Below are 25057 nucleotides of genomic sequence, written 5' to 3' on the forward strand. Positions count from 1 at the left end.
AACGGAGCGACGCTATTCTACATCTTCAAGAAGAATGGAGGAACTTGCTATTAAGCTCGGAACGGATGGCATTCAGAAAAAAGTAATCTCTCCCGGGAAAGGAGAGCTATCAACGTTTCCTAATGGAACAAAGGTAATGTACCGTTCAGGGCACATTTTACAGTAATGAAATGTCGAGACGGAGAACAAATGTATTATTCTTTAACATGTCGAACTGTACAGATAGCGAGCTAGCTAACGTTAGATTCGCCAGCTTTGACGTGTAATATGGGCTTGGATACCCCCGAAAATAGCCCAAAAGTCGTGCAGTGGGGTATGTTCGCGAAAGTAATGTGAGAATTTTAACTGGTTTATAAGCTGTGTTTACAAGGAGACTCAATGTATTCAGATTTAGCCGTTAGCTAAACATCGGGATGGATAACGTTACCTGATGAAGGAGGTCTCACAGACATTCAGACAAGATGTGTGTCTTTCTGTTTGCCTTTTTGGCACTGAGAGGGGAGACATTTTTTCCCCTCCATTCTGAGTGACATCTGAAAGCTACGTACCCCTTATCAGCAACATTTTAACTGCAACATCATGTAACTGTTAGCCACTTGGCGACACTATAGGAAATAACAATAGTATTAAACCTGTAAAGCCTGAAATATGAAAAATTAGTCAGACAAATTAAGTGGAACGAATTATTGAACCGTTTTACTAAATACAGAAGAAGAAACAATTGCATATGTGGGCAATAGTAAGTGAAAAATAAAATGTAAACACCACAGATGTCTGTTTTTGCACCGAGAGCTTGTTTGGGCTCAAATATTTATTCAAACAAAATGTAATAATGCAACAAATATCAGATGAATAAATGACATGCTTTATAACACATGAATATTGTTTCTCTCTCAAAAGGTCCAGTTTCATTACCGTACTAGCCTTTGTGATGGCACAGTGTTGGATGACTCCAGGAACATGGGAGGTCACAGTAAACCTATGGAGCTCATACTGGGGAAGAAGTTTAAGCTTCCTGTGTGGGAGCAAGTGGTTATCTCTATGAGAGAGGGTGAAATTGCTGAATTCACCTGTGACGTGAAGGTTAGTGACCTGTCTGTCAGTTAATTATTTTCTACCTTATAGTAATATGTAGATAATTACATGTTTTATTCTTATTCTCATTTATTTTTTGAGATTCTTCAGCTCAGTACTGATTTGTTTTTGTTTCTACTGTAATAGCACACAGCTCTCTACCCCATGGTTTCTATGTCACTGCGCAACATCAGCCAAGGAAAAGACCCACTGGAAGGACAGAGACACTGCTGTGGAGTAGCTCAGGTTCACGCGCATCATTCTAAAGGTCACCCCGATCTGGAAAAGTTGCAGGCCAATCCTCAACCTCTAGTTTTTACTCTGGAGATGCTACAGGTGAGAACCAGTAGTATGATATCATTTTTGGAGGTGCAGTTGTACAGAAGAGAGAGAGGGGGGGGGGGGGTATTCTCTTACAACCACATTAACAGCCTTGTAACTAAAATTCTTGTACTTTCCATGTTCATGTTAAGGTTTAAACTGAGCTACAATCAGTTGTACTAATTTAACAACAAAAAATACTTGAATTAGGCGTTTCATGATTCTCTGTGGATTCATCTTCCCAAGGTGTTGCCCCCTGGCTCCTTCCAGTTGGAAATATGGGCAATGACAGATGAGGAGAAACTGGAGGCCATACCACAGATCCACGAAGAGGGAAATGCGCTATTCAAGAGTGGAGATATTGCAGCAGCTGCTGAGAAGTACTACAATGCTATAGCCTGCCTGAAGAGCTTACAGATGAAGGTTAGACTAAATAGTTTCTAAGCATTAAAGTGTCATGAAACCCCCCTGTTTTATCACTGGTCGTTCACACCTGAGATTTGAAAAAGATTAAGGGAATGGCCATGTAAAACTGTGTAAAAGTGGGAGTGTAGAGGGTGGGAACAGGGGAGAAAACAACCAATAAAACATACCTACAAGTTACAACACACTCTGGGCCGTACCCACAATTGAGGTCCGGACCTCTGTAATTTTTCGAACTACATATAATGAAAGTTGTTAAATAATGGCCTAATATTAACTCTACTTTGGTGCTGCAATGATATCGCATATCGCCACGATAACCAACCTCATCTGAGCTGCTTTATTTCACATTTCACGTTCACATTTCGTGTATTTTTCTCGCTCAAGTTCGTCCCTAAAGAAGGCTTTAGGGCATTATGTTCACAGAAGCTGCGAGCCAAGCACAAATTCCAGTGTGATGCTTCACAACACGCTTTCAGTTAACGGGCCTAAAGTGCGAATCTGGCCTGCGAGATACAAGTAGCTAAACCGAACAGCTGTTTTACGATAGAAACAATCAGTTTTCAAAGACTGTATCAGTCAAAAAAGCTCAGCTTTGGGAAGGGAAGAGATACAGGTCAAGATAAGGAGACTGAGAGAAGAAAAAAAAGAGAGGAGATGATGGAGATGAAAGAGGAAGAGCAGGTATTTCACTGTGCCCAGGATGAGATTAACATTATTACAATGTGTTCCTATTTAACACAGATATGTTCTTTGCTAATTACAAGCTCAATTTAACATTATACCATAATAATAGTGTTGTATGAATATATATAGGAGGGCATTAATACTGCCAAAAAAAGCTGCCATAAAAGTTCCCAAAACAGCCCTGACCCATCGAGGCATGGACTCCACTAGACCCCTGAAGGTTTGCTGTGGTTTAAGTCCTGTAAGTGGCGAGGTGGGGCCTCCATGGATTGGACTTGTTGGTTCAGCACATCCCACAGATGCTCGATTGGATTGAGATCTGGGGAATTTGGAGGCCAAGTCAACACCTCAAACTCGTTGTTGTGCTCCTCAAACCATTCCTGGATAATTTTTGCTTTGTGGCAGGGCACATTATCCTGCTGAAAGAGGCCACAGCCACCAGGGAATACCTTTTCCATGAAAGGGTGTACATGGTCTGCAACAATGCTTAGGTAGGTGGTAAGTGTCAAAGTAACAACCACATGGATGGCAGGACCCAAGGTTTCCCAGCAGAACATTGCCCAAAGCATCACACTCACTGCCTCCACCGGCTTGCCTTCTTCCCATAGTGCATCCTGGTGCCATGTGTTCCCCAGGTAAGCCACGCACACGTACCCGGCCATCCACGTGATTCATCAGACCAAGCCACCTTCTTCCATTGCTCCGTGGTCCAGTTCTGAAGCTCACATGCCATGCCCACTGTTGGTGCTTTCAGCGGTGGACAGGGGTCTGCATGGGCACCCTGACTGGACTACGGCTATGTAGCCCCATACACAACAAACTGTGATGCACTGCGTATTCTGACACCTTTTTATCAGAACCAGCATTAACTTCTTGAGCAATTTGAGCTACAGTATTGAGCTCGTCTGTTTGATTGGACCACACGGGCCAGCCTTTGCTCCCCACGTCCATCAATGAGCCTTGGCCGCCCATGACCCTGTCGCCAGTCCACCACTGTTTCTTCCGTGGACCACTTTTGATAGATACTGACCACTGCAGACCGGGAACACCCCACAAGAACTGCATTTTTGGAGACGCTCTGACCCAGTTGTCTAGCCATCCCAATTTGGCCTGTGTCAAACTCGCTCAAATCCCTACGCTTGCCCATTTTTCCTGCTTCTAACACATTAACTATGAGGACAAAATGTTCACTTGCTGCCTAATATATCCCACCCACTAACAGGTGCCATGATGAAGAGATAATCAGTGTTATTCTCCTCACCTGTCATAATGTTATGCCTGATCGGTGTATAATTAGTATATTAGTCTACAGCAGATGTTTCTATAAATTATAATTTTACATTTCTATAAGTTTCAATATTAACTACTAGGGATGAATCACGATTTTTGAATGTTCCGATTAGTTTATTTAGTATAGATAGGGCTGTCAATCGATTAAAATATTTTATGGCATCATTGTCATGAGTTAACTCGCGATTAATCGCACATTTTTATCAGTTCTAAATGTACCTTAAATTAATACATTTCAAGTTTTTAATACTCTCATCATCATGGGTATGGACAAATATGCATGCTTTATACAAATGTATGTTTATTATTAGTGAAACCATACTCCGACAGAGCATGAAGACTAGACATGTATCAAAGGTCATAGATGTTTTTTCAAAGAACTTGTTCATGTCTCTTAAGCTTAGCTTTAAAATTCAGAATAAGCAGTGATTTTTCTCATTTTAAAAATAGAAATAAAGGGCTTTTACACTGGCAGTTTACTTCAGAACGGGGCACAGTTTGTATGAAAAATTGGTAATGTGAAAGCTGTCATGCGGACCTGGGAGCGTACCACACCATACCTGGAGGAGGTTGTAACGAGTAGGAATATAGTGTGGCCCCTTTAAGAGCTGCGCTCTCCCTGTTGTACTGCCTACATTTTGTGTGTGCGCACTGCGCCTCGAGCACTCCCATGTGTGCAGATTATGTTCAGTTGTTCACATTTAGTTATTTTGTTTTATTTAGTAACGCTGTGGACAGAATGGAGTTTGTGACGCACTCTTGTGAGAGTTTCGCGGGGAATAAAGTGCGAGCTGTTTAATGTCAATCGCCCCCGTGTTTGCATTAACTCCAGTTAAGTGAGCTTTCCCTATTATTTTCATCTGGACTCAACGCGTTAGAAGGTGCTCTGAGTTCGGTTGCAACTCGAACTGTGCCGCGATTAACGTGAACAGTGTGAGGAACACGGACTCGGAAGCGCTCTTGTTCAGAAAAGTAACCTGCGCATTCGTTTTAGCCGATTGTAATGTATTTAGTTCAATAAAACACATGTACTGTAAGTGGTGATGATGTTAATGATTTACCTCGGATATGAGCGAGAGTGACTTTGCAGTGTATTCGTACATCGCGCTCGGACTTGGACAGCAGCAAAAATGCCCTTTTCTTTTTTTTCGACCTGTCCTGGGGCCTCATTTATAAACATTGCGTACGCACAAAAGAAGGCGTACGCCGCTCTCTACGCAATAATTGGTATTTATAAAAAGCAAACTGTGGTCCTTCACGCAAGCTCTGACCCAGGCGTACGCACAAAAACGGGTGAAATGAGAAATGGCGACACTGTCGGCAGATGGAAGAAACACGTGAAAGTGTGTGAAACTGTAGACCGTTGTGTAAAAGAAATGGCAATACTGCCTCTCATAAATAACATGAAGACTTCACAAAGCAAGTCTTACTATTAACAAAAATTACAAAAATTACAACAGAAATGCAAATTAACACATATTTGCAAGAAGAAAAGTGAAATATATTCTGCAATAATATTGGCATGTAATGCAATTCATCCTCATAAATAATATGGTAAACAGAACGAAATAATGTGCAAAACTGATATTCTCGTCAATGTGTCCGTCTGGCGGAGCAGATATAGATGCAATTAGATTGACTGATAGATAATTAGGGAGATATAAAGATAGATAGATGTATTAATTGTCCACTGGGGGAAATTGTTTTCATAGTAAAATTTCTTCATCAGCTACGGAATCATGGTATTCATGCATATGCCTTTAGTTTTATTTTTGATCAAATAATGTATGACGTATGTCTCAACCATTCAGAAAGCTGCAAGACATTACATTTGCACTGAATTATTTCCCATTTCCACGTAGATTATAACCGACATCTGTAGCTTGTCAGATGCAATTAAATGGATGGAAATAAAATGCCCCATCACAATGTGTAATGATGCACAATGGCTGATCTTGCGCTCTAGAAGATGTGGCAAATGGAAGGAGTCGGAGTGAACGCATCTTCAGACAGCAAGAAGACTTGCTGATAAACAAGGACACACTCTGGCGATGGAGCGCTAGACGCTTTTTTGCCTCGACTTTGATGTCCGACCATTTCTTTTTTATTTTGGCCACGGTCCGAGGTTGTGAGGCTACAGCATTTACAGCGTCTGCAACCTTTTGCCACTCAAGTGCTTTTTTGGCATTAGTAGCCTAATGCACACACTGTGCCATCCAAAACAAAATTTTTCTCCTCTTTTCCACCTCGCCAACGATAACTTCTACTTTAAATTGAGTGAAGTTATGTTTTTTTAATTTCCTCTCTGTGTTTGCCATGATTTCGCAATCGATGAATATTAACTTGTGGGCGTTTCACAGACTATTTATGGGCAACTATGGGCGTGACATGAAGCCGCAAAAGCTGCGCTACATTTAGAATTGATTGTGATTTATTAAGGGAAAACTGTGTAGGATGTGCATGCGCACGGTTTTATAAATCCGAATATTTCTGTGCGTACGCACGTCCTATGTTTCATCCGTGCGCCACTTCTGAAGCAAATCCTACGCAAAGTTTTATAAATGAGGCCCCTGGAGTGTAATAAAAGTTAAACAGAAAAAATAGTAGCTTATGTAGGCTATATAACGTCACCTGTTTCAGAATAGTAATGTTAATGTTTACCCTTTTCTTTCCCCATTTCTGTTTGCTGCTGCATCCTTTACGTCTATGGCTACTCTCAATTTGTCCAACTACGGGCTAGGCCACGGATCAAACAGAAAATGCGCGCTGCATTAATCGCGTGTTAATAAAATAGTGCCGTTAAAATGAATTTGCGTTAATGCGTTATTAACGTGTTAATTTTGACAGCCCTAATTATAGAATATCAAATAGGTTGTGCGATTATCGTCTAAAAAATCCCCATGTTTTCGGTGCTGATGTGGTGGTGACGCGTTCATGTAACCAGAGGGTGGCACTGCCAATAACGCACCTAAAAGATGTCAGTCAGCTCTCAGGGTGTTTTATACTGGGCACGTTTGCGGCAGGTTGAGTGTGATTCTTCTTTGCGCCTCCGCAGTGTTGGTCTGGTTTCATACTCAACTTGAACCCTAGTGCATTTGCGTTCATCCCACGTCATCACAAACGTGCACGGGCATGATAGAAAACAGAACGCAGGTCAATATATAGTTTTAAAAAAATGTATTTGGTGCTATTATGTGCAGCTGAGTAAACAACACTTGGGTTTACCGTATGTGTGTCGCTTGAAGGTGGCTTTTGCTGCTTGCAAACTGTAGGGATGCACCGAAATGAAAATTCTTGGACGAAAACCGAAAAAGAGGAAACCAAGGCCGAAAACCAATACACCGAAAGAAATTATGCCAATTATTAGTACCATTGCATTTATGGCTATGACTGTGTACTAACTTTACTAAAATCAAGGCATTGCAATTGCATAAATTAATATTAAAGTTTCAAAGAATAAATCCATTACAAATTATGGCAATATTTGTTTAGCACATTGCAACAATGCACAGTATAAAATTAAATTCAAACTAAAGTGTTTAACTTGACCCCACTCATTTGTACATTAAATAATAATGTACAGGCCTACAGAAAGGTTTTATAAAAACAAAGTGCATTTAGGTCAAGTGCATTTTAAATTTTTCTATGTAGACTACTACAAGAAAGTGCATTCAGAACAAGTGCAACTGCTTAAAGATACAACTATTTTCTCTGTAGGCCTTCAACATAATAGTGTATCAAAACAAAGACTGCCATAGCCCATATGTTAACTGTAGAATAGGGGTGTAGCGGTACACAAAACTGACGGTACAGCAGATATCGCAACTTTTCTTTTTCTGTTGGTCTTAGTACACGATGTAACTACAGAAGAGTCAAGTTTAAATACAAAAATATTGAAAGTCTTTGGTCATTTTTGAGCGTGATGCTAATGGTCTAATCAGATTCAATGATGTATGCTAAGCTATGCTAAAAGTGCTAAAGCCAGATACAAAGATCGGCTGAATGGATTAAAAAGCGGTAAAACTCAACTGTTTAACTCTAGGGGAGTTGGAAAATGAGCCCATTTTTTAAAAAAAGTGGAGTGTTCCTTTTAATATAGCCTATTCCCTAATGAATTAAACAGTTTGTTATCATACAGATTAAGAGGGTTAATGGTCTCTCTCCATCCCTCTGTTTATATGTGTGTAGCCTATACATGAGTGCATGTTGCGATTTTTCGAATAATAATCTTGCTTGAAATGCCCATCCCAGCCATCATGTGTATGTCCACCCTACCGAGTCTTAAGTGGTCGACAGGGTGGACATTGTGGGACAACAACCGGGTGGACATTTTGAGCTTTGATTAGCATATTAGCTTACAACAAACTGTGAATAGCTAAATAGCTAGTCTGGTTGTTGAAAAGAATTTGGTATATTTAAACTTGCATATTTTGAAAATATATTTCATACCGACAGGGTGGACATACAGTTGCAAGAAAATGTAAGTGATATGCTTGCAGAATCTGTGAAAATGTGAATAATTTTAACAAAATAAAATATTTTGATGTATTATTTAATATTTCAAAAATATTTTGTACTGTCCTGAATAAGATATTTTACATAAAAGATGTTTACATGTAGTCCACAAGACAAAAAATAGCTGATTTATTCAAATGACCCTGTTCAAAAGTTTATGAACCATTGATTCTCAATATTGTGTGTCGTTCCCTGGATGATCCACGGCTGTTTTTTTGTTTTGTGATGGTTGTTCATGAGTCTCTTGTTTGTCCTGAGCAGTTAAACTGACAAATATTCTTCAGAAAAATCCTCCAGGTCCTGCACAGTCTTCAGTTTTCCAGCATCTTTTGCATAATTGAACCCTTTCCAGCAGTGACTATATGGTTTTGAGATCCAGCTTTTCACACTGAGGACAATTGAGGGACTCAAACACTGCAATTTAAAAAGGTTCAAACAGTCACTGATGTTTCAGAAGGAAACAAGAGGCATTAAGAGCCGGGGGGCGAAAACTTTTGAACAGGATGAAGATAAACATTAAAAAAATTATTTAGTACTGCCCTTGAGAAGGACCAGAAGATACTTACATGTTTCCCAGAAGACAAATTAAGTACAATTTACCTTGATCTTCAAATTCAATAAGTTATCATCCAGGGAACGACACACATTATTGAGAATCAATGGTTAATAAACTTTTGAACAGGGTCATTTGAATAAATTCAGCTTTTTTTTTTTTGTCTTGTGGACTAAATGTAAACATCTTTTATGTAAAATACCTTATTCAGGACAGTACAAAATAAAAAACAACATGCATTTTGTATGAGCTCTCTTATTTTGTTAAAATTATTCACATTTTCATAGATTCTGCAAGCAGTTCACTTACTTTTTCTTGCAACTGTATTAAGCTTTGGCAAAACAAGTAAGCAAACTCATACGAAGAAAATTTGTCAATTGGAAAGTCACCAACTTACTCATCTCAGCCGTTGAGATTCCCGCCACTTAAGAGACAAAAAAATCTGTTGTCCTAATGTCATTAAAGGGGAGGATTCCCCAATATGACAGGGTGGACAACCATTCAAGGGACAAATTCTTCTTTTTTTTATTAAATAAAAATATATTTTTTTATTACAAAATGATCATTACACTCAAATTGAGTAATCTCTTATTTTAAAAATTATTAATAGCAAAACAAATTTGTAAAATTTTATGATCTGACTTTTACATTTACATTTAGTAATTTAGCAGACGCTTTTATCCTATGTAGTATTAATACTATATAGTATTTTATACTATATTTTACTACCATTCAAATGTAATGAGCAGTGCATGGGACATAGCAAAATAACACGCATCCTCTTATACAAAACTAAGAAAAATCAAGAAAATGTATCTAAAGAGCCAAGTAATGCTTTTGTTATGAATATAACACACCATTTCATAGTAATTTTTATGTTATCATGGCAAATGAGTTATGTACACAGGACACCAAAAGGTACCCTACAGTGATATTGACCCATCTCATCATCACGGAACCTGTTAGTGGGTGGGATATATTAGTCCGATCCATGGAGGCAACTTGCAGGACTTAAAGGATCTGCTGCTAACATCTTGGTGCCAGATACCACAGCACACCTTCAGGGGTATAGTGGAGTCCATGCCTCGACGGGTCAGGGCTATTTTGGCAGCAAAAGGGGGATCAACACAATATTAGGAAGGTGGTCATAATGTTATATTGGTACAGCTATAAGGTCCTTGAATGTTATATTTCACCAGTATCAGCACTGGGACTTTTCACTATTTGTATCACTCCGCTTGCCTGTGTTTGCGCAACTTGCATCATACAGAAGGTGGCGACAAGGGACTGTCTTTATGAGTGAGCAATTGAACTATTAATTGAACCGATTAGTCCAAAAACATTGATCAATTAAGGAAAAAACAAGTTGCTGAAACCAATTTTTGACGCTCATATAAATTGCTCATTTGCCTCCGGACACAGAAGGATTGCATTGGCATTTAATTGAAATGTAACATCTATGCAAAATAATCCTTGAAACATTTCTTATTTAAGGCCATTTCTGTTTCGAATATGTGATTGTGTATTGTCAACAGTAAGCATTCTCATGTTCAAGAATCTGTGCTTGACAAATAATATGCTACTGTCCACTGGCATGCTTTTAAAGCTAATGTTTCCATATCCATAGGGCCCCCCAACCCCTTAGCAACATCACTTTAATTATAAAACCCTGCGTACGGCCCTGAACACACTCCATATACAGACAAATTAATATTAAAATATGAGCCGAGTAAAAAAAAAAACCCAACAGAGTTGGGAGAACCTTGATGTGTTTTAAAAATATAAACTTATGACAACAAACTCATTAACGACTACTAACAACTATCATGAACAAATCAAATGCGTCACCTCAAATCACTACACTATCACATAATTTTAATACAGAAAGAATAAAGGTATAGTTCTTTTTTTTTTTTTTGTCCATTCTTCTTTGAATTTTCAGCTTCCAGTGTCCTCGGTGTATAAGTACTGCTGTATCAGCTTTATTTGTAATGCACATATACACTATATTTCATTTAAAGATAACATTATGAAATGTATGCATACATTTTTTGTATTATTACTGAATATTTGCACTTGCACAACCTCTGTGCTACAATAGTCTTTTTGTTGTTTTAATAGTAAAACATTAATATAATTTTGAATTATATAATTAACGTTGGGAATTTCACTGTTTTAGCTTTAGTTTTGAGAGAAGCTTCTTAACATTTTAACAGTTTTTATAATGATGAAAGAGTGTTAATTTATATGATAAATATAATAAATCAGGAACAAATGGGGTAAAGGAAACCCTGTGTAGTTGTTCTCTTGATTTGTGCTTGCTAAAGAAATTTCTCAAGCGAGATTTAATAATCATGATTATCATCAGTTTGACAATTATCATGCAGTGCTAGGAAACATTGTATTATATTCCTTGAAGGGTTAGTTCATCCAAAAATGAAAATTCTGTCTTTAATTACTCATCCTCATGTCGTTCCAAACCTGTAATATAAATATATTACCACAAATGAATATATTTTTGATGAAATCTGAGAGCTTTCTGTCCCTCTGTTGACAGTCCACGCAACTACCACTTTGACAGGGTTGGGGAGTAACTTAATTACGTATTTAAAATTTGACTAACTGTATTTCATTACAGTTACATTTTAAATAGGTGGTAATAAAATTATAGTTACATCCGAAAGTATTTTAGATTACCAAAGTGATTATTTTGAATGTCATTTATTTAATTTAAACATTAATGCAAACTGTAACAGGCGATTTAATGTAAACAGCAATTTGTGATTCTCAGTCTGTGACACTGCAAAAGCATCCCAAGATGCATTTCTGCTCACAAGTTTCATACCTTTTGCAAAATATGCAAAATTTTAACAAAACAAGAGGAATCATAAAAATTGCATGTTAATTTTATTTAATACTGTCCTGAATAAACTATATACTCCACAAGACAAAATGACTGCATTTATACAAATTGCCACATTCAATAATGTACATAAACTTGAATCTGAAATGTCTGTCAGTACCTGGATGATCCACGACTGTTTTCATGTTCAGTCATTTGTTTAGGTAATTGCGACTTTTTATCTCACAATTCTGACTTTTTTCTGAGAATTGTGAGATATACAGTACACTCGCAATTTAAAAAAGAAAAAAGGTAATTGCAACTTTTTATCTCGCAAATCTGACTTTATAACTTTCAAGTTATAATGGTTAAAGTTGCGAGTTACAATCTTGCAATTGTGAGAAACAAAGGCAGAATTGTGAGATGATGAGTCGCAACTACCTTGTTTGTATATTTTGTGACGGAAAAAGGTTTCCATGAAAGCGATGCATTAAGAAGAGCAGGGGGTGAAAACTTTTGAACAGGATGTGTATATTTTTCTTATTTTGTTTAAAGATCATATTTTTTCATTTAATATTGCCCTTTTCCCAGAAGACAAAATAAGTACAATTTACCCTGTTCATCCAATTTGAAAAGTTTACACCCCCCAGATCTTAATGCATTGTGTTGCCTTTTTTTCTTTGTTCTAAGATTGTCTGCATTTTTTGCTTCAATAAATATTGTGGGAAACTGATATGCACAGGAAAACCAAGTCCTATGTTTAGTGGTCCCTTTGTGTTACATACCTTATTAGTATTCGAAAGTATTTTAAGTTACTGTAGTGAAATACATTTTAAAAGTAACCCTGCACTTTGATGCTTCAAAAAGTTCATAAAGAGATCGGAAAACTAATCCATATGTATTGAGCGGTTTAGTCCAAAGAGATTTGATTGCTTATATATGATCAACAGATTGAAAGTAGGCTTTTATTCATATATAAGCATTGATCAACTCACACATCAGTTTTGATAAAAAGAAACTCAAGCATGTTCGCTTGACTTGCGAGAACCAATGAGGTTCATTCTCGTGTGTTACGCAGTACTTTTGTTCTCACTCGTTGAGCTTCTGTCTATGTTCATGTGTAAATAAAATTAGGTCTGAACGGTTTTGGAAAAAAATCTAATTGCGATTTTTTTTTTTAACCAATATTGCGATTGCGATTTAATATGCGATTATTTTTTAAACTCTTTATCTTCTGTATTATTCAACAATACATTATTGTATAGTAATGGTGGAAATCTTTAATTGGTACCTCACAATCCGATTCCGATTCTGGGAGTCACGATCCGATTCCAAAACAATTCTTGAACTTTTTCCTTTTTAAGTTTTTAATAAATTAATAAGATTAATATTAATAATTATTATGTTTTTTATTATGATATATGTAATTATAAGCTTTTTAAAATAACTACACATTATAACATTTTAATTAAAACAATTGCATGTTAATAATTTTAAATATATAAACTAATATAGCTGCAAAACATAAAGTAGTAAATCATAAAGAGAAACAAAAAAAAACATATTACAAGCAATGAACAAAGAGTGCTTTCAGTATTTAAGAGTGTCTGAACTGTGAGTGATTTTTCTCTTTCTCAGCTTTACTGTTGTTTGATTATTAATGATGACATCATAGACAGCGGGAGACCTGCATTCACACTAATGCACAGATCTCTTTTGAAATATAAGATGTTTTTGCCCTGTCTGTTTAATTCATTAAGACATTACTGATGGTGTTAACATTAATTTTGCGTCATAAAAGCATTTTCAGACGCGTGCTCGCAAGCACTCTTCACAATGCGCCGCGTGAGCATTTGAAATGGAAAGCCTTCTGTCAGTGAGTTTCTAACGACATGAATGAAGCCTTCGTTGAGCATTTGTAAGGAAAATACCGGCGGGCGAGAACACACACTGTAAGCGTGACATCAGTTTCTCACAGCGCTTATCCTGTGCAAAGAAGCCTGCGTATGTCATTGCAATTCGCGCCGTCAACCTTTCCGAACGTTATGAAATATTATTTTATGGTTTGTGCGTGATTGTGTGTTAGGGCTGTGCAATTAATCGAATTTCGATTTCGATTTTGCCTCCCAACGATCACCAAAATAGTACAATCGAGAAAAAACGATTATTTTGCCTTGCGTTCTGAATGAAACGCGCACGCGCACATCCGCCCCTCCCGAACCCACAAATCTCTCTCAGGTCGTGAGTCTCGTGTGCATATCATCCGCTGGAATTTAAAAACTCGGCGCGAGTAAAGATGGCAGAAGGAGGGCAGTTACAGCAGCGTTTGGTGAGCAAAAAAGGCAAAACCAACTCCGTTGTCTGGGAACAGTTTGGCTTCGAGGAATCAGACGACGAGCAGAAACATGCTAAGATTTGCTACATGGTAGTGGCTGCAACGCAAGGGAACACCGCGAATTTGTTTAACCACTTGAAAATTAAACAGAGTGACCTATGACAATCTAATAAAGAAACACAAACTGACGAGAGCAGGGGAGCCGTGTAAACGTCATTTTTTTCCTTCATATTTTTCAAATAATTCTCTCTTTGTAAACTTTGTTCAATGCATGCGAGATTGCGAGTGCTGCCATATTTTCGAATATGACCAGTCGTTTTCCCCGTCATCACCCGGGTTTAGTGCTTTAGGGTTTAGGTTTAGAATGAGAAGCCGCGCGCGCTGTGAGAAAATGTGTCATCCGAGAGCGCGCACATGTCTCTCAGCGCGCAAATATTGAGTTCTCTTTCAAGTCTTGCTCTTAAACGGACAAACTCACACAAAACGTATGTCAACATGTCCATCTTGATGAGTATCTTAGCAGACATAGTCTGTATATGCCTTAAGTGAACTTTATACAGTCGATAAAGAAGACGCGAGGTCTTAAAGGGGCAGTAGCCTTTACTGCTGTCTGTTTAATGTCAAACAACAAAAGACAAGGACATCACTCACCGCTCTTGATTGAATAGCTTTTGTAAGTTTAATAGGATTAATCTTTAATTTATGCACTCAAATATGCAATGTTATTTTACATTTGATACATTTCTGTACCTGAAAACTAATGTTAGACGTACATGAAAAGCATAGCCGAACCATATTGTTGATCTTATTTATTTGTGGTTATCATTTTTACGTGAATACTTTTATACTTTGATTCGAATATATGTTATATTATTTATTTTAATAGTTCAAAAAGTACAACAAATGTTACAATTTCAATTGAATTGTTGAAAGGTGTATTTTTAATAAATACAACACATTCCCAAAGTCATGTGAAATAATCGTGTTACATAATCGTGATTTCAATATTGACCAAAATAATCGTGATTATGATTTTTTCCATAATCGAGCAGCCCTATTGTGTGTGTGTGTGTGTGTGTGTGTGAGAGAGAGAGATATAATGGAAGCAATCAGAATACGGGTGTTTCTAAAATACGGGTGTTTCCACCGCGCACCTGCAGTTAAAATCTAAGCTCAGAATCGTTCCAGAATCATTGGAGAGATGATAGTAGCCTATAGTATGAACAACACCATATTAGATAGATCAAACACAAATAGTTTTTTTTTCTTTTTCGGCCAGGCATATATGTGTAATGTGCCAAGTTGATGCTTCTTCTGCAGACTTAAACGTGCCAAGTTGATGCTTCTTCTGCAGACTTTACTCTCGCGTGTCACGTGACCAGACTGTAATCGCAGCCTTTGCGGTTAGGAAATCGCGTTATAGCATATCGCGATATTATCGCAAATGCAATTAATCGTTCAGCCCTAAATAAAATCCTAAATGCAATCTGTTCATATAAAGCGATTGTGTCTCTTCAGAAAATGTGGACTAAACCGCTCAATTCATATGGATTAGTAATACGATCTCTTTATGAACTTTTTGAAGTGTCCAAGTGGTAGTTGTGTAGCTGTCAATGGAGGGACAGAAAACTCAGATTTCACGAAAGTCTTATGGGTTTGGGACTACACAAGGATGAGTAATTAATGACAGAATTTTCATTTTTTGGTGAACTTTTACTTAACATATATTCCCTGTTCAAAGGAGCGTCCGGGAGATGAGCAATGGATCAAACTAGATCACATGATCACTCCTCTTCTCCTCAACTTCTGCCAGTGCAAGCATCTGCTCGGCCAATATTATGAGGTTTTGGACCACTGCTCTTCTATCATCAACAAATACGAGGGTAAATATCAAAACAAGTACAAAAATCACATGCAATTCTAGTGTAATTACTTGGTCCTAAATCTTTGAGGGAATTAAAAGCTGCAGTAATATTATCTTCTTTACACTTTATATTCAGAACTCTTTATAATGTTTTATTGCATTTCAGATGCCCATACTCAGTCTTGTCTTTCTCACAGATAATGTGAAGGCATATTTCAAACGAGGGAAAGCTCATGCAGTGGTATGGAATGAAGCAGAGGCCAGAGCTGACTTTGCCAAAGTGATTGCGTTGGACCCATCACTCGAAACTTCTGTTGCAAAGGAGTTAAGAGCAATGGAGGAACGCATGCGGGAAAAACAGAAAGAGGAGAAAGGACGCTACAAAAACCTGTTCGGCTACAATGACAAAGCCTCTGCTACAGCTACCACGGTTAGTTTCATCTTAAAAGTGGCCTAAATTAGGGTGAATAATATTGTTAAACAACAACAAAAAGTGCTCCGCTAAGTGCTATTTTCCTCTCTTTTCAGGGCTGAAACAAAGATGAATGACCAACTTTCCATCTGTAAGGAGATATGCACTGTTAAATTTGAGCACATGCACTCTGATAAATGTATCCCTCACAGGTTTATTTAACCCATCATCCCCGAAGCATCACCACCTTATTGTTCATCGTGTTTTATTGGTAAATTGATATACAAATGAGGAGTGCATCCAGTGCATAGCTTTGAATCGCCTGGCCATCCATTTATCTCTGAGGGTTACCCATCATTTGTTGAAGGATGCTCATTTTCATTGAGTTACCAATGGGATCTGCAACTCCTGTGAACCAGGAACGGGTAAATACCAGCCTTGTGTAATCACTTTTTGGATATAGCTGATGGAAATTCTCAACAGAACTTCACAACCATGTGCATTATGGTCAGTGCTCTTTAACAAGGGCAGTCCAAATGAAAAAGCTGAAAGACAATCGAAGATGATGATAAAATGGGATTGCTAATACTACCCCACCCCCATTTTTGTGTTATTCTTTTGTATTTATCATGTTTATTAATTTTATTGCCATTACCCTCATTGTCTTTGTATGTATACTATATTTCTTGAAAGATAGAGGAATTAAATATGAAACATCAGGCATTAGAAGGCCTATGAAATATATAAGTGAAAGACACATTATGTTAACACTGTGATAGTACATGTAAAAGAATATACTTCCATCAGTGAAACAAAACGTATACTCGTTCACATTTGTGTAGTTAATAGAATTGTCACAGTTAAACCTAGATGTCACTACAAATAAAATATATTTTCAAAATGCCTTTTAAATACATGTTGCTGCAGCTAGTCTGCATTAATGTCGTGACTGAAGCCAAATAAAAATCTTCACCCTCATTTTTACACAAGCACTTCTTGCATGCAGTGGAATTAAGATTCTGACAAATTGGTTGATTTGTTTTTGTTTTTTATTTAAATACAGAATTGCAAAAATTGGGTTTAAAAAATTTCTATGCTAATCGCAGCAACACTACATGAGGTGTACATCTGGGAGATTGCTATGCATGAAGGACAAAGGTCGATAAAGATAGAAAGAGATGATGTTGTAAATAGCTTGGAAAAGAGAAGGAGCATGTCTGTGAGAAAGAGAACAATGAGGAGACAAGTACCAGAGGGAGCGGGAGGGTGTGTGTGTGTGTGTGTTATGTGCGGGCACTTCGCTCTGTCTCCGCTAGACACTCCCTGACAAGAGCACGTGCGTGGATGATACCTAAGGAAAGATAGAAACACATATCAGTCATTTCAAAGTTAAATGTTTTGATATGCATGCATACTTTTTTTTAATCCTTGAAAGGAAAAATATTTAAAATGAAATGTACAAATGTATACCTTTTATATGTAATGCAACTTTAATAATTAATCTGAAATATATCTACAGTACAAATAAGTGGCCTATTTACATTAATTAAGCTCTTTGCTGAAAAAAGAAACGTTGCAAGTCAGATCCCATGTAAAGAACTGAAAAACAGAGTGAACTCTATCATGACTGCCCTTAGGCTTACATTCCTCCAGGGGGCTAAACGTCATTGACTGTTACAAATGTGCTGCATGCACTTTATTCAGAAGGCTGTGGAGTACCTCTCTTCAATCTCTCCATGGCACTTTTGCTGCCAGCGTAGGTAGGGCGAATTTCACGACTCATCTCCTCAATGACGGAGAGCAGCTCACTATACGTAGATCCCTGGGACACTTTGACTGGCTACAGAAAACAATACAGGGCTCAACATTAACGCTTGTCTGCGACAAGTGGACAAATGAAAGTTCAGCAACATCACACTACCAAGAGTGCGGTTTTCCTGAATAACATCCCACTTGAAAAGGTGACTGATTTCATACAACGGTTCCATAAACAAGTCGGTTACATTTTAGGTGCAATATTGACTTTTTGTTCTATTTCAGCAGTGATAATAGTTCGAAACAAAGATCAAAGCAGAACCATAGCGCATCTTGCAGCAACACAATCGTGTTTTCATTACTAAATGATTCAGCTTTTTGAACTAATCATTTGAGTCAAAGATTCAAAGACCCATTCATAAACAATTGCCTCATTCTTGTATGAATAAGCCGTTTGAACGAATCGTTTGAATGAATGACTCAATAACTCACTCATTAAAGGGATAGTTCACCCAAAAATGAAAATTTTATGTTTATCTGCTTACCCCCAGGGCATCCAAGATATAGGTGACTGTCCAACAGCCTTGAGCGCGCGATCACTTCCAATGCGTGAGGTCTGTACATGATCTGATCACAAAACTACGGCAGATTGTGTATAGACCTCACGCACCAGAAGTGATCACGCGCTCAAGGCTGTTGGACATAGTGGTGTATTAGAGGCAAAACAATGTGTCGTCATGAGCCGCGGGGTTTAATTTGGATTTGTCTGTGCACGTTTTTTTTTACTCTCATAGATTTAGTTGCCATTCACATGCATTATACAACTGACAGACTGGAACGGTTGGAGTTAAAAATCTTCATTTGTGTTCTACTGAAGAAACAAAGTCACCTATATCTTGGATGCCCTGGGGGTAAGCAGATAAACATCACATTTTCATTTTTGGGTGAACTACCCCTTTAAGACAGTCACTTGACGAAACCTACTGGCGGTTTTTGTTCATGTCAAAATATTTTAAACAATCTCAACATTATGTAATCCAGTTGTATTTTTTTCAGTGTCAATTATTTAATTTGATATTTGATTTGGTAACAGCCCTATAGCGTCTTATTATTCTAATTGAATTTATTGATCACATTTAAGCATTAAAAATTAAAAATGAAGCATACATTTAATAAGAGAAAAAAAATGCCCTCAGGATAAATATCACATATGCGAATTTAAATATGTAAAAACAGATAAAACAATGATGCGAATATTGCTTTGGAATAAAGTATATTTACAACAAAAAAATAAAAATAAATTCCAGACAAACAACATTTTTACTCTGACAAGTGAATGACCGGATTTACTTGTCCGAAGAACAAGCACATGACAAGGCTTAACGTTGAGCCCTGCAAGATAGCTGTACCAAGATGTGTACTACTTTACTAAAAGGTACATATACACGAAAAGTTTGGAATTAACACTTTTTACTGTTTTTGAAAGTAGTATCCTATGCTCACCGTTTGTTTTATTATCAATATTGATAGTTTTTGCTGCTTAATGTTTTAGTGGAAACCATGATACACTACCAAAGTTAGGGGTAAGATAAAAAAAAATAAAAAAAGGAATTAATACTTTTATACAACAAGGATGCACCGATATGATTTCTTGGGGCCGATACAGATTTTAACAAGCAATTATTGGCCGATACCGATATTTGTCACTTGCCCTCTTATTTGAAATTGTTATTTAAAATAGCGTTTTTAAAGTAAAAAAAAAAAACATTATTAACTTATAACCTACTAGCTAGTTTATTGCTGCATTATCAAATAATTTCTAATGAACACACACTGGATCCTTTTAACATTCACCAGGCCAACATACACACACACACACACATACATATATATATATATATATAAAATATATATGTATATCTATATACACATACACCAGAAAATATGAAATAAACAGTGCTTTTTAAGTAGGTTTAATGCTAAATAACACTGCATATTGTTCACTGTATAAATTAAATTCATATATTATTATTACATTGAGACGTAGCTCTTCTGTACAATATTAATCCTGTCACAATTACTTTGTTAAACTGAACTTTTATTTTGACGGGTTGCCGTGTGCTTCGAGTTCCTGTGTGTGTTTTGATATGACGATAGATTTTGTCGAATAAAACGGTAAAATGCTCATGAAGTGACTGGAGATGCATTCGGGTCTCATATTGAGGTGGCAGAGGCTGAAAAACACCGCGAGTTTCAGTGTGAGTGAGAGAAAGAGGTAATGTTAGGTTAAATGAAACCGCGCGTCTCTCCATTCATTCACAGAGACAGAGAAACATGCAGGATTCATGTTTAAACAGTCTTTTTGGGGCTTGATATTCACAGACACTAGTATATATATTGCGATTTAATTAAGTGACTGACCAACGTTTTATTTATTCATCAAAACATTCCGCATTATGCAGTAAATTCTGCAAAAAAAGTTATTATGACTGGATTCTGTCTGCGTTCCCCGCATCGCGGAAATTAATGTTTATGAAAGTTAAGTCAAGAGTAGTGAGCGATTTATTTTTTGGTTTGTTGGTCTTTTGTTGTTTGATAAACATTAAAACACAGACAGCAGCGCAGCAGGAGTATTACATATAATCTTGGATTATGCAGCAGATATTACACAGCTCAGTGCCTTCACACAGTTCATTAATAAACCATGTTACATGTAACCATGTAATTTGTTATATCAGCCTCTCATGATATAGCCGATATGCCGATGGTTGTAAATTGATCAAAAATCGGCCGATAAATATCGGTGGCTGATACATCGGTGCATCCCTAACAAGGATGCATTCAATTGATCGAGTGACAATAAAAAACATGTTACATCAGATTTTTTTTTTAATTAAAGCTGTTCTCTTAAACCAATTCACCAAAGAATCCTGAACAAAGTTATCACCAAACTTTTGTTTTCCACAAAAATATTAAGCAGCAAACTGTTTAACATTGATAAGAACCATTATTAATAATTAAGCACCTATAATAATGTGTGATGATTTGGTGCTCAATTATCATTATGTGATCACATGATACTGAAGACTGATGTAATGGCGGTTTAAAATTCAGGAATAAATCATATTTAAATATATTAAAATTGAAATTATCTATGCATCTCCATTTCATTTATCAAATAAATGCAGTTTAAAGATCTGTTTCGATAACATTTAAAAGATCTTAATTATTCCCAACTTTTGACTGGTAGTGTATATATTATTTATATATATATCCATTGGGAATAATTTAAAGATTGTAAATAAGTAAAAGCCAGATGTTATCAGAAACTTAACTTACTTGTACAAAGCCCATTGATGGTGGACCAAAGTCACTAAATGCTGGTCTAAAGTTAGAAGAGGATGCCAGAGATGGAGATGAGCCACATGATCCTAAAACCAGAGAGCAATAGGAAGACCAATCACAAATCAAGGAAATGTCAAAAGGCCAAATTCAGCCAATGATATCTCGCCACCCAATGTGTGTATGGAAGGAAGTGAGGAAAAATACAGCTAAGATTGAATGCACTGATGTGATGGTATGGCACACTCACATATGGGTAAGAAAACAGTTAGCTTTACAGCATATATGCGGTAGGGTGTAGTTAGCAGCACATTATTGCACGTTAATTTAATGAGCAAGACAGATGGCTATGGCTGCTTTAACTCCTCCCCCTTTATCATGCCTCTGACCTCGTTTACAGTAGGTTCACTGACCCCTTTCCCCAGGATTAAAAACAGTGCGTTTGAAAAATGTGAAGGACCATAATCTCAGGTGCGGAAATAATGCATGTAAAAAACATGAATGAAGAGAGAGTACAATGAAACTCACCTGGTGGAGTGTGGTTGGAGCCGGTGGGTGCGGGGGCGATCGGCTTGTAACTCATATTTACACCGCCGTCGACTGTAGCCTCGCTTGGTGAAAAGTTTCGGCTTATCTTCTGAATGTAATCTCGATGGGCTTTGGTATCTGAAGCAGGAACGATACTGACCTAATGTAAAAACAAAGAGTAGATATACATATACGCATAAGAGGAGAGGGACATGATAAAGGCTAACGGACAGAAAAGACGGTCCCCTCTTAACTTACCCGGCTTCAAATCCTGACTCTATTTAAATCGCTTGCAATTTATAGACTTTTCCACTATTTTCTGCTCAGCTAGAACAACGACACCTTTCATATAAATGCGAGCATTTCTGTGTAATACAGAGTGGAGGATGTCTGTAGTGGTATATGTATGGTAAATGTAACTATACCCACCTCTTCCGCGAACTCGCTCGACAGCGACACGCGCTAAGTATCCAACAAGCCGACAAATGAAACAAACAACAACAGCCGTAAACACTTCGCGATATTTTGTACAGTTAAATATGGTTTCTGGTCGCCGGTTTACACTTGTTCGAGGGGGTAAATGGGGAATATAACGCACGGGGATAGTTTCGCTTCGCGGAGGTGTCGGTTCTTCTCCTCTCTTCCTGCGCGTGCTAGCCTGCTATGTTATTTTCCCATGATACTCGGCAAAAAGAGTGACTGCGTCATCAGGCACGCGCCTTTGCCCTCTCTTTCTTCCACAATGAAGATCCCATTCTGGAATTTTCTTGTTGAGGTGTTTGGAGAGAGTGTGCCATAAAGAGATAAGGAAGCGTCTGGAAAATTAATTATCTAAAGTTGTATTACTTTTGTTATTTTAGAATAAAAGAGTGGCATATAGTGTTGAGGCCGCTAACTAACCTGACTGCATAATACTAACTCCTCCCACACACCTAATCCTAAACCTACCCACACTGGGGATTTAGGGGGTAATAATCTGACGGGGGTCAGAATTCGGCACAACACCTTTATGCAAGTATGCAGTACAATACAACACGCAGTACAATCTACATTACAAAAGTTTAATTGTGTGTATATTCTATGGAATGTTATAATATTTATTTTAAGGAGGTTTGTTGAGCACTCAGCTGTTTGAAAAAAAAAATTGATGGATGTTTTAGCTGTTAAAGATCTCCAGTTTCTGTCTGAGCAGAGCTTCTGCTATTTGCTGAGTTAGATGGATCCATGTTAATCTTTTTATGTGCATTGATGTTCTATATATGTGCTGGGGAGGATCTGATTCTGCACCCGTGATCTTTGGAGCGTTAGTGACAATTGCTAAAGTCTTTTCTTTGCAGTACTAATAGACAATGCCTGAAAGATCGCCACAGTGGCAGTTTAAAAACAGACTGAGGTGCTGACTGCTTTCTAAACTTCCTTAGTCTGACGAAGTGGAGTTTTTGATGAGGTGGTCTGCATTGATTTGTCTGCAATAGGAATGTGCAGTCTGCTAAGGTAATTTGTTGGACATTGATGCATTGGGATAGGTCTGCAGGTAAAGCAGCTGAGAACCACTAATGCATACTTCATATAAGTGCCAGATTGCAGCAGTCTCACTGTCATCCATTTAAGCACCTCCCCTAGTCACATATAGACAGAAAGCACTTAGATGCTGAAATCAGATCTGCTTCTAAATGATTAATGGTATACATACTGTATAGAGTCCATTATTTGCTGTCATGTTGAAGTTTATTACTGGTTGCCAGAGAAATTGTTGTAACTTATGTTATGCATCTTCTAGTTTAATCTGTAGGGAAATAGAGGACACAAATACATCTTGAGCTCATAAAGTGATGGCCGATATCAGTGTAGCTTGTGTCTAACACAAGACACAGAAGCCATTCATTCAAAGAATTGCTGCGTCATTACCTCATATTCCACTTTACCCCCATATTTCATTTCCGAGATCATCTGTGCATTTGCAGATTTGCAGATGAAGCAGAATTTTGCTGATCCAAATGTAATAGCCTGTAGCAAATAGGAAGAGGTGTGATAAAAACAAATATTCATCTTAAAATCATCTTAAGGCAAGGACAAACACAAACAAACAGTAGTGGTATGAATTGTTACTGACGGTTACATTCTAGATTCTACCTTTAGTTGTTTTATTGGACTCGTGAGGCCTCCTCCAATGGGACAGTCGAAAGCACTGACTGCATCAGAGCTGCTGATTCTGAAGACAGTCCTTCGTGCTGCAGTTCAGTGCGCCGTGCGGGACAGGGGAGCGTTTGGATTTCGACTACGCTCACAGCCATGGATCTTACAAACGATACATTTTCTTCCACCCGAAAGTGTCTTTTGCTAACTTTACTATTCATTTGTTCATTTCAACTGTCCCAATCAAAGCGAGTATTCAAATGTCCTTCAGGATGCACTTGCACGACAGATTCAGTCATTTGTGTTGGTTCGTCTCTCATCCCGCGGACTATACCGAGTGACATCAACTCTCTGTAAGTGCAATATTATGTTCTCGTAATACATTTTTGAGCGAAAATCCTTTGGCTATAATTGTACAGTATCCAACATAAAGATAGTGCGACATCCAAGCTAATGAAATATTTGTGTTTTCAAATCTGAACGCATCGCAGTGTACAAAACAATACACGAAAAAGTGCGATATTTATCAATTGAATAATATTATTTTTCTAGGAGTATTGTTAATTGCAGTTTGCCGGAAATCAAGGAGGCTATGTTCTCGCTCATGCCCTCACTGCAGTTAATGTAAGTGTCTGCTGCATCACTTTATTAAATTTACCAGTTCTGCATTAGAAAACACTATGGCATGCTTTGCTATATTGGAAAATGTAGGTCATTTCTGTACTAGGGGTATTAATTGTGATAATTTATGCATCATGGTATTTTCTGGTAACTTTTTTTCCCTCTTCTTAGTCTCCTTAGTTCTAATTCATTGTCTGAAATAAAGGAGGATGCATTTTCAGGGCTTCCTCATCTTGAGTATTTGTAAGTATTTTGACAGCTTTTCTGTAATTACATTTATGATAAAAAATGATCACTTCTTTATATTACTGGCTAACTAACATCCATATTTTTGTTGGATGTCTGGATACTTTAATCAA

At 37.4% G+C, this 25057-nt stretch overlaps 3 protein-coding genes across 3 annotated transcripts in view; 2 read left to right on the forward strand and 1 right to left on the reverse strand.

The window, feature by feature from the left end:
* On the forward strand, nt 1–17398 carry aip (aryl hydrocarbon receptor interacting protein). The gene is made up of 7 exons (XM_079812982.1): nt 1–133; nt 901–1083; nt 1222–1410; nt 1642–1818; nt 15782–15923; nt 16102–16334; nt 16433–17398. The coding sequence occupies exons 1-7, from the start codon at nt 35–37 to the stop codon at nt 16436–16438; spliced, it is 1029 nt and encodes a 342-aa protein (XP_079669108.1). The 5' UTR covers nt 1–34; the 3' UTR covers nt 16439–17398.
* Nucleotides 17372–22875, reverse strand: cdk2ap2 (cyclin dependent kinase 2 associated protein 2). Its single transcript, XM_079812983.1, has 5 exons — nt 22371–22875; nt 21942–22101; nt 21411–21502; nt 18036–18156; nt 17372–17667 (listed from the first exon to the last, which is right to left on the reverse strand). The coding sequence occupies exons 2-5, from the start codon at nt 21994–21996 to the stop codon at nt 17600–17602; spliced, it is 336 nt and encodes a 111-aa protein (XP_079669109.1). The 5' UTR covers nt 21997–22101; nt 22371–22875; the 3' UTR covers nt 17372–17599.
* Nucleotides 22396–25057, forward strand: part of lgi2b (leucine-rich repeat LGI family, member 2b) — an 8425-nt gene continuing 5763 nt past the window's right edge. The window contains exons 1-3 of the mRNA XM_079812981.1: nt 22396–24430; nt 24630–24701; nt 24870–24941. Coding sequence (XP_079669107.1) covers nt 24234–24430; nt 24630–24701; nt 24870–24941 — 341 coding nt within the window. The 5' untranslated portion in view covers nt 22396–24233. The remainder of the gene's footprint in view (nt 24431–24629; nt 24702–24869; nt 24942–25057) is intronic.

This window comes from Gobio gobio (genome assembly GCF_949357685.1).
Source record: "Gobio gobio genome assembly, chromosome: 3".
Lineage (NCBI taxonomy): Eukaryota > Metazoa > Chordata > Actinopteri > Cypriniformes > Gobionidae > Gobio > Gobio gobio.